General features: G+C 38.9%; 1 protein-coding gene across 1 annotated transcript; it reads left to right on the top strand.

Annotated features, from left to right (window-relative positions):
- Positions 1-9,954: 9,954 nt before the first annotated feature.
- On the top strand, positions 9,955-10,363 carry LOC117525148 (late histone H2A.2.2-like). The gene has a single exon (XM_034186996.1). The coding sequence runs from the start codon at positions 9,955-9,957 to the stop codon at positions 10,360-10,362; it is 408 nt and encodes a 135-aa protein (XP_034042887.1). The 3' UTR covers position 10,363.
- The last annotated feature ends 607 nt before the right edge of the window (positions 10,364-10,970 follow it).

Genomic DNA, 10,970 nt, shown 5'->3' with positions numbered 1-10,970 from the left:
TTCATCTCGCTGTTTGAAGTTGAAAACTTCCACATTTCAGGCTCTGTTGACCCAGTAAGTCGTCAGAGAACAGAGAACTTTCAGAAGAAGTCGGCATGAGGAGTTTAAGCGAACATTCCATTGTTAAGGGTCATTTTGTAATGAAAGACGTGCCGGGCAGAGTCGCATGTCTGGCCGGACCGACCACGGGGTGGTTGCGACAGGAAAAACACCTCTGTTGGAAAACTTAACGGCAAGTTGGAACTAGCCCAAGCTGTTAAACAATTTCTCAGTTACTCACCTTGTTGAAAGCCGTCAAAGCCGCCAAATTTTACAAATGGTTTTCAACACTGAGGTGTTTTCCTGTCGCGGCGCACACAGATTTGCTGCGTCGTCACGGAAACGACTCGGCGAATTTGCGCGCAACGTTCTTTTCATTACAAATGACCTTTAACAGTGGAATGTCCACATAAACTCCTCATGCCGGCCTCTTCTGAATCTTCTCTGTTCTCTCACGACGTCCTGGGTCAACAGAGTCTTAAATTAGGATGTTTTCAGGTCAAAACAGGCCGACGACGTCGCTTGGAAGTGCTGCGCGACGTCCCGCTCCATGGGAAGTCCTTATAGCGACAGAAACACCCCATAATCTCTCATCAGCCATTAAACTTTTCACCGAAAACCAGCTGAATTTCTCGAATAGTGTCCACTCGGATATCCCTCACAGGTCCGGAAAAAAGTTTGATAAAGCAACGCGCGCCGTCTCGAGCTGCATCTCTAACAAAGGAATTCAGCCGAGAGGGCAGGACCAGTGTTCACTCAAAGCCTGCCCACAGGGAAATGATGTCACCGACACGCGTGAAAAAACTCACGCATGCGCACGAGGGTTCAAGCATGATTGGTGTAATTGCATGTCATTCAAATCCATATAGTTTTTTTTTATAAAACTGCCGGTTAGTTTTATAAGATACCTCGTATATAGTTTTTAGGGCTACATATTATAGTTTGGGAGTTTATCCCGGACAGACAGACAGACCTAGCCCTTTATGTATATAGATATATATGTAAGGATGGTGCATGAGATCATCATCATCATTATCCCCATCATCAAGTCATGTGGGGAGTCCACTTGGGCAGGTGTGTTTCTCCAGACACACCAGGGACACAGAACGATAAGAACCAAGTGACAAAACTCCTGATGCGCACTCTGGTTAATGTGAGATATCATCAGCAGCACCTGCATCATCAGGAGAACTGCAGAAGCTTCAAAGAGACATCTTTTAATTAGGAATTCTCATGCTTCACCTTTTTTTTCATTTTTTGCTGAGCAGCAGTTTGACTGAAAACATCAGCTGGAAGTTCCTTGGCTCTAGCCTGGGATTCAAGGGGCTGTAGACCTCCACACAATTTATATCCTCACCACAAGTACAGCAAAATTGACTGGCAACTGACATTTGCCATTTGGTATCTTTTGTATTTTGGGTCAAGGATGAACACCGCCAAGATGGAATGTTGATAGGATTAATATTTTTGGAGAAACTACAGATATTAGCTACAGCACTGAACAATAAATGTTTGATAATTACAATCTGGACTCACATGCAATTCCAGCTGTGGTGGTAAATCATATATATATTAAAAGCGAAGTGGCCTCTGTGTACGTGTATACATGCATGTGTGATTTTATTTACTAAGGTTAATGCAAGTACATAATATAATTGTAAATACGTTAAAAATACACGGATGATACAAGAAAGTGGAAATACTTATTTCCATTGTGGTCCATTTAAAAATGAAATGACAAAACAGAATTAATAATAAAATAAAATAATAATAACATGAAGAATATTATTATTCATAATAATAATAATACCAATACTAATAATAATGATAATAATAATAGTGTGTATATGATAACAAGAACCTAAACAATTTCGAAATACATTAAGAAAATAAATTAACATAAAAAAATTACGTAATTAACAGGGGAAAAGGGTTGAATTCTTCCTCCAAAAATTTTTTCTGGATTCACACGCCTTTCCAACAAATTATAGAAACTTTACATAATTTAACACCACCCTTGAAAATTGTCACCTACTTATTTTATAAACAATACCCAATCTAGAGCCCGTGGATCCTCACGGGCAACACGCTAGTTCTGATGCAAATATTTTAAATGAATGACTACCTGAATAAAGAATTCTATCAGATTATATCGTAAGACACCAAACTGACTTGTTCATCATAAAAGTATCAATCCTGACTTGTATTGTAGCCCATGTACCTCGATAGGTATCACATCATTTTACCAGACAGATGCAGTCCCCTAATATTTGCACATGTACTACAAATGCTGTTGTCCCACTACCAAATGATCATGCTCCCCATCCTCCTCAACACCTTCAATAATGAATAAATAAATACATTCTTGAACCCCAATGTGCTTCCAAAGTTGAAAGAATAAATTTTTCATATTATCAGATCTGGGTCACACTGGGTTTGTGACACTTTTTTCATTTCATCAGACACGCTATATTCCCAGACCATCATCACTCCCAGAAATTGTAAACAATTTTCCAACACCACTTTTAATCCCCCCCCCCCCCCGCTCTCCATTTTTCCATTTAAAACCTCCCCTAATAATCATCTCAGTGCCTCATTAAGTACCAGAGAGGAAACACAGGCCGCTCCAGATGTTTGGCGGAAACCTCCCCCCTGAGGTCCAGGGTCTGTGTGTGTTTGTGTGTCAAATCATTTGTGTCTATCTGCCAGTTGTAACGTATCTTATCAAGTATGCATGTGTGCACGTGCGTGTGCATGCTGTACTTGAAGGCATCAGGCTGTTCTACTGGCCCGCTTCATCCAGACAGCGAGGGAAAAGTCTTTCTCCACGAGGACACTAGATGGTGATGCAAACTAATTCTGCCACTCTCGTTCAGTCTTCTGATCTCTTTTAACTGAGTGCACTGTCACACTGAATGATTTGTCATTTGCATGAGACGTGCAGCTGACACAAAGTGTCCTGCAGATTTATAGAGATATAAAAATATATGTATGACCAACCAGGCCCACTGCAGTGAAAAGTACACTGTAACCCAACATAGGTAACAAAAATCTAAAATAATTTCAGGCCTAAATTTAAGTTTTAACAAAGGCATGCATGTACAGACAAAATCTATGAGATTTTGAGAGTGATTAACATGAAAACCCAACGATTACAAAAAAGAAAATGCTACAAACAAAGTTGTTGCAGAGGATATGCTTGAAAGAGGCTTTTAAAATACTCTTAATACTATTTAAGAGCAGTTATTGTTTGTGTAGCAGCTGCCCCCATTTGGGTCAGGGTCAGGGTCGCCACAGCACATCCAGTATAGCTCCGCATTGGGATTTGGCAGAAATTTTACATCAGATGCCTTTTCTGTCTGCAGCTAGACTTATAAAGCGATCCAATCCAAAATTGTTCTCAGCCAACTTGCAAAAACAGTCAGATAGCTCAAAACAATCCAATACAAAATTGTTTGTGTACAGCCTACCATCTGCTTTCCTCAGTACAGCGAAAAATCGCAACAGATATTTGTCGAGCTCTTCATCTGACAGTGGTTCTACTTCAGCTAGAGACACCCAGTGAATACTGAAAATGCCTCCAGACGGCTTACGGTGTAGTGGATTTGTTTTTTGTGTTAGAAGAATTACCATTGGCAATACGTTTGTTCAAATCATCGTCTGTCACCAAAACAAAACCCGCCATGTTTGTTTTTAAACTAAGGAGGTGGCGGCATGCAATGGTGCAAAATGTGTGGAACCACAATTGCACGGTAACTGGTATACAAATACTGAATGTTTATGAGTTCAATGGTACGAATATTTAATTCAGTGAAAGATGGAGCATTCAATCACACGGTAAATGGAACCAAATCTGCACGCTAAATGCAACGCAACACAAATGGGATGAGTAATCGATGTCACGTGACATACAAAGCACCAATCAAGATCCTCCTTCCTTTTTGTTTTTTACTTTTGCTGTGGATTTTGGAGAGACTGCATGTGAAGTTTATTGAGATCATAGCTGTAATACCTTTCCATTAAATTGTACTTTTATTTTGTTTTTCATTTTGGTTTGTTATTTTGCTTCGTTGTAGTTCCATGCACAAATGCATATCAGTGACTTCTGACAATGGCAGTGCACCAGTACTGCACCTGGCCACACCTCATTATAAGATGACACGCCCATATGCATACTGGTACATTTGCGATTTAAACAGTGTCAACGTTGGCAATAAAATGCAAACTGCATTATTTAAAAACTAGCAGTGACACATGCACTGCGTATACTAAGATATAGACCTTTCTGCTGCCATAAAGTAAAGCCCTGGTCCCACCGAATAATGAAGGATGAATGATGAGTCATGTAGCATTTTTTTTTTTTTTTCATGCGAGTCCAGTTATTCAACAATCGTGGGAGAATAGTGGCTCTGACTAGGTTCTTAGAGGCAGAATATTCAGCTAACGAGGGTCATCTCTGAACATGGCGCTAATTTCAAGAAGTTCAAAATTTAGCAACAATAGCATGGAGCGGTTTGTGTACGAGGACAAACAAGGATTTTAGAGGCATGTTTGTAGTGAGGACAAGGCGGTTAAAAGCCAATTACCCAAGCACCTGGCAGCTATTCGGACAGGACAGGCTATTTTGGACAGGCTCAGCCCTCTTGCGCACTACAATCCCACCTGCTTTGTGCACCGGACGTTGTGTATAAAATAATTATTTTGTAGTGGATTAATAATTTTCTGTCAGAGCTTGGATGTTGAAAACACCTCTTATCGCTTCTGGAATCACAGAGGACATTTGGAGCTTTTTTCCCCTCTCTGTCTCGTGCACTGAGGTGGAGAACATATTTGGAACAACCTAAAAGGTAATTAATTGTAATGTTATATTGTAATAGCTTGGTAAAACAGTTGCATGTTCATTCCTTCTTTATAAGCAGCTGTAAAAATATGTTTATGATAGATTTAACATCTTGTTATAATGGATCAGATGAGGCGTGCTCTGTGCGCACAGACACAATGACTCGCGCTCAAGACAAGCATTAATACAGAATGCGAGCTCGCAAAAGAGCGATTTTGCAGACATTAACAGACAAATACAAAGTTAAAAGTTGGATCACGGTGTCAAAATGACTGTAAAGCCGTGGAAGAAATAAAGCCAGCGAGTAGAAGTGCAGAGAAGACTGTCCAGGAACCCGTGGTTCAGTTCTAGCTGGTCTGGTGCATTTAATGATTCTGGAACACAAGTGAACAGCAGCCTGGCGCACAGCGCACACCGGCCGGACTGTCTGACAACATGTTGAATGGATGCTGTGAATTGAAAAAACACATTTTAAAAGGACCAAGTGTGGGAGTGCTGGAGATCTGGACCAAACTCATGCCTAAACGTGCACCAACGTTGCATTACATGGTGCTACATGGACCATATGTGGCTTGATGTGGATCATATGCAGCGACACGAGCCATTCGAGGTTTGACGGAGCTCAAATGACAGGTCAGTCGTGGCTGATTAGAGGCTACTACCTGGCACATGCGAGGTACAGAGAGGCACATAGAGGACAAGGGTTGCTCAGCAGAAGCAAGAAATGGCTATTTAGTAAAACACCCCATTCCTCAAATTTAAGATATTAGTTTTACTGTTCTCTGAATCCTGGAAAATGTAAGTATTTGAGGCCAGGGCCAAAGAAAATCAATTCTGTCCCTCAGTTTGCAATTAAAATAGGTTCAACTGCCTTTTCTCAGAATTTGTCCTGCACTGAAAAACGTCTGTTGGACTTGCATGGATTGGTTGCACATGATCAGAATATGTTCAGATAACATAATTTTCTTAAGTATCTCAATTAAATACATAATAAAATGATATGATTTGGAAACATTCTGATCATGTGCATATTTAAAAATCACACTTCCTTTTTTTTCAGTATGCCATTTCACAGTCAATGAATGCCAACACACAGTTGTGGGAAAAGCCAAACATCCACAGCAGAGATATCAAACTGTAACTAGAAAAATCACTTGAGCTCTTTGTGAAACTCGAGTTGATAACTTTAACTTGAATTGATAAAGTTAAGGTAACTTTGTCCACATAACACTGTCAGTTAAGTCCAAAACAATATTGTAGTTGAAATTAATTAAATCAAATGAAACATTATTACTTGAATCCCTAAAATTAACAACTGCAAGTATATTGAAAATAATAGTATTAATTACATTTAAAACCCCTGTGTTTAATTTCTTAGAGCGTAAATCTGTTTCATGTAATTCTATCATAGCCCATAATATTTCAACTCCTGCCTCGTCCATGAGAGCTGATCATCATCATGTTGTCTTAATAATGCAGTCTGCAAGTGTTCGCAATGAGAATAAAACATGACTGGAAAGAAAGAAAATTTTGCCAACTTGCCACACTTTCCCTGAGGATCCCTCAACAGATCTGGCAACTTAAATATCAACAACAGCAACAAGCAGAATAGGTAGAGGAATAAATATTAATTTATCAAAATTCCCTCAGTTTCAGATGAATATTTGATTGTTTGTACCAGCTAACTAGATCAGACACAATTATCCAAAACAAACTAATCTCCAGAGAAGTGGAAGAAGTTGTAAGCAACCTTCAATCTTGACAAAAAATTTGAATGTTTAATGTGTTTCTTTAAATCATTCATCGAAAATTTGTTAAGAAACTAACCACTTATCGAGTTCTCAGTTTAAAATTTGAATATATATATATATATATATATATATATATATATATATATATATATATATATAATGTGTACATAAAACCATAAAATCAGCAACTACAGTCTGCATTTCCAGTGATAGCTTAGCTTTTGATATGATGTATGCATAAAATAAATAAATAATAATGTTGCAGCACTGCAGATTCAAAGTGATTAAACAGGTGAAGTCCATGCTGCAAAGCAGCAGGTGACACCAATTAATAAACTACCACCTGCCTCATTTAAATAAAGGGGGAGGAATAGAAAGTGCTGTCCTTTAACTGAGTGCACTGCAGAATACTGGTGAGTGTAACCTGGTGTTTAGTTGTAGAACTAAATTAAGCTATGTAAAGGTTGTTACTCTGAAGTAAATTGTTTTGTCCATGAAGTTCTCACTTAAAACTGCTGATGTTTGGTTGTTTTCATTGTAAACTGCAGTATTTAAAGTTTTCATAACCTTAAAAGTAAGTGGACACAGAAGCTTATAATGTGTGTTAGTACTAGGAGATTGATAAGGTGTGTTTAAATATAAAATTAATACTGACCCCCCCCCCAACACATCTCTCCTTAACCCTTGGGGGTCCATAGGTAGTTCAGCAGATAACTGAAACAATCCTGCAAAAGGTGATGGAAGCACCAAATTTGGCACAAATACTCCGTAGACATTAGTCTTCTGGGGAAAAAACAAAACTGACTTGGCCACTTAAATCTTCAATAGGCAGCCAGGTAGGAATCAACTGGAGAATTACACAGGGGTCAAAATTAAAAGATGCTCCAATCATATTGAAAGCTACACCATGTTATTTCTCTGATCATAAATATTCCAAATGAGGTATAGTTTGGATTACCTATGACTGAATGTTATGGGGTAAAAACGGCAAGAATGGTGACAAAGGTCAATCTCAGTTTGTACAGGGGTCAAAATTAAAAGATGCTCCAATCATATTGAAAGCTACACCGTGTTATTTCCCTGATCATAAATATTCCAAATGAGGTATAGTTTGGATTACCTATGACTGAATGTTATGGGGTAAAAACGGCAAGAATGGTGACAAAGGTCAATCTCAGTTTGTGCAGGGGTCAAAAGTTAAAGTTGCCCAAATTTTGGTAAAAAGTGGTGTAAATTATTGGTTCAGCTAATGGGATTAATAAATGGACTAGTTTTTAACTATGTTGACTGTTTGGTCTGCAAAGTAAAGGTCAAACAAGATCAACGTCCATTGGATTCGATGACCCTGTAATGTGAGAACTAACCATGGCACAAACTATTCCTTTTTATAACCCTATAACTCAACCAATAATTTGTATCACTTTTTACCAAAAGCAGAGCAACTTTAACTTTTTATCCCTGTGCAAACTGGAATTGACCTTTGTCACCATTCTTATTACTTTTTACTCCATAACATTCACTCACAGTCCAACAAAAAACTGTCGAAGGCGTTTTTGTGCCGGGTTTGGTGCTTCTACCATTTGCAGAATTCCCCTGTAAATATTCTGTTACCTGCGGCACTAGAATTCAGAATAGAGTCTGCATCAATGTGACGCGAGTGGATCCTCAAACCTGGGAATATGTCAGCTTGAAACATTACTTATTATGCAGGTCAATGGATCTTATATTTCTGTCCAGAATTAAAAGTAATACTCTAGCAGGTTATTTAAGTGGGGTAACATAGTGCACTTCTAAGTGACTAACTCCTCTAGTTTCTGACCACAACCCTGTTGGAAATAAAAGAAGAAATCATTCTTAAAAACTGCACTATATTGCCTCATTTTAAAACCTCTTCTACGATATTAGACAGAAATATCATTAAATGTGCAAGTGATGTTTTACGATCCACTCTGTGGGTCCAACCCCCCCCCGTAGTTTATTCAGTGCAAGTAAACTTCTTTAAATGTGCAGACTGGTGCGTGTTCTCCAAATGTGGCATTATTTTTGTAAAATGTCAACTGACAAATCTACCACCTCCTAAGTGGTACATGTCATCAAAGGCCTCATTCCCCACAGCTTCATGTTTCTGAGTGTTTACCAGCAGCAGGTGAAATCTGGCTGAATTCCCCATGTTTGACTTTATTTCTCAGGGCACATGATGCCAAAAATGAAATGTAATGCATCACTATTTCCATAATTCTTAGAATAGTTCATTTGACACTTATTTCTTAATGATACACACTTTTGTGCACAAAATGTTTGTATATCACAACATGAATTTCATAGTCTAACTTGACTCGTTATTAGTAATCTTCTCTGCCGCATTGTAAATCCAAACAAGTTGGCAGAACTCAAAAATACTGAGGTAATCAGTTGCCGCAACATTTGAGTTCATAAGTTTAAAGTCAATTGTTCCCAGAACTTAAAAGTTTGGATTATATGCAACTTGTACCTCATGATAACAATTAGAGTTCACCATGTAAAAATAAGTCTCTTCAGCTGCTCCATTGCTTTTCACTCGGGGTCACCTCAGCAGAACCACGTTTTCCACCGGATGCCCTTCCTGATAGAGAAATGTTGCAGGGGTGGGGTTTGAACCAGGAACCAAGCTTCTGCACCAAAACAAAGTGCATTAACCACTTGGCCACCACCCCTGCAAAAGTGTTCACCAAGTCAACTCAAATATTTCCATATATAACGACTTAATTCTTTTAAGTTCAAATCAATCAAAAATTCAGAGTTTTTATTTCCCCTAAAAGCAAGACCATGTTACACAAACATGAAATATTTAAGTCAAATGTTTTCTTAAACTTTGAGTTGACACAACTTAATTTTTTTTTATTAATTTTAACATTCAGGTTTAGTGTGCGATTACTGCACATGGCAAAAAAAAAAAAAAAAAATCCAAAACACCTGTTTTATTCCCCCCCCCCCCCGTTCACATGTAAGAATACAGGCAGTCAGGACTTTTTCCTAATGTAAAAGGAGTTATGTGTACTGAAATAAAGAGAATAGTTGAACCAAAATTGTTTCAATTGGTAACACCTAAATGAATTAAGTTGTTTCAACTCTAGAGTTGATCTAACTTAAGGTCAAATGACATAATTCATTGAGGTGTTGAAATAATTAATTGAAGTTGGTTCTTTCTTCAGTGTGTGCCTGAAAGACTACCTGAACCCAAAATTGGTGTAAAATGCACACTAGATTGCATTAATAATAACTTTTACCAGTCATTCCCAAGGACTAAAACAGACCTGTCATGTCTCAATACTGCACAGCCTGAAAATGTCTGGACACGGGAAGAGGGCCACAGTCAAATCCCAGGCCAAAACGTCCCGTTCTGCAAGAGCAGGATTAACGTTCCCAGTGGGCCGTGTCCACAGACTCCTCAAGAAGGGAAATTACACCGAGCGAGTGGGTCCTGGTGCTTCTGTCTACCTCGCAGCTGTCCTGGAGTATCTTTGTGCTGAACTCCTGGAGCTGGCTGGGAATGCCAGCCGTGACAACAAGAAATGCCGCATTGCTCCTCGCCATATCCTACTGGCGGTGAAAAATGACGAGGAGCTCAACAAGCTGCTGGCTGAGGTTACCTTCTCAGAGGGCGGTGTCATACCGAACATCCACGCCACACTTCTCCCTAAGAGGACCAAGCTGCCTAAAGATGATGGTGCCAAAGAGTCACAAGAATTTTAACTTTCATATTTGGATAGATTTAATTTATTTTGTAGAATAAAGTGTTAATTTTGAACTGGTTTGTCTTTGTATCCTGCTAGACATGTCAACAGTGTATAATGCCTGGTCTCTGAATGTAACTTCAGGTTGTGGACCAAACGTCTTTCAGCTCAAGAATGGTGGCTACAGGATAAATCCTGGCATCAGTGATGCAATCAACTGTAGTTTAGAACTTGTGCTGTATGCAAGGTATTATGTTGTAAGCATTTTTCCAAGTCTTATGTATCCTGGATAGTCTTGTCTCAAATTGGTAAATTTAAGATGATGCACATTGAAATGTGACTCACTGCACATGCTAACTTCAAACTTTTTGATTCTGACACAACACCACTAATGGTGAAGTTGTCTATATAAATTAGTCTTATAGGCCCATTGTTGCCTGTCCTCACTTCCAGATACCATAGCATTAAGCTGATAGGTCTACAAGGTGCCCCAGTCTCATGAAGGTTACTTCCCAAGCTGAGATCTGGTCCAATTTACAGCTAGGTAGACTGAAACAGTTTTGTCCCAGGGCACAAATTCTCATCAGGATTTGAACCCAGGCTTGCTCCTTATCTATTCAAATACTT

This window comes from Thalassophryne amazonica, chromosome 14 (assembly GCF_902500255.1).
Source record: "Thalassophryne amazonica chromosome 14, fThaAma1.1, whole genome shotgun sequence".
Taxonomy (NCBI): Eukaryota; Metazoa; Chordata; class Actinopteri; order Batrachoidiformes; family Batrachoididae; genus Thalassophryne; species Thalassophryne amazonica.
The sequence above is the reverse complement of the archived record's forward strand: the minus strand, read 5'-3'. Positions and strand labels throughout refer to the sequence as shown.

What these genes read in the sequence shown, in the direction of transcription:
- LOC117525148 (XM_034186996.1), top strand. Translation starts at nt 9,955, where the DNA reads ATGTCTGGACACGGGAAGAGGGCCACAGTCAAATCCCAGGCCAAAACG.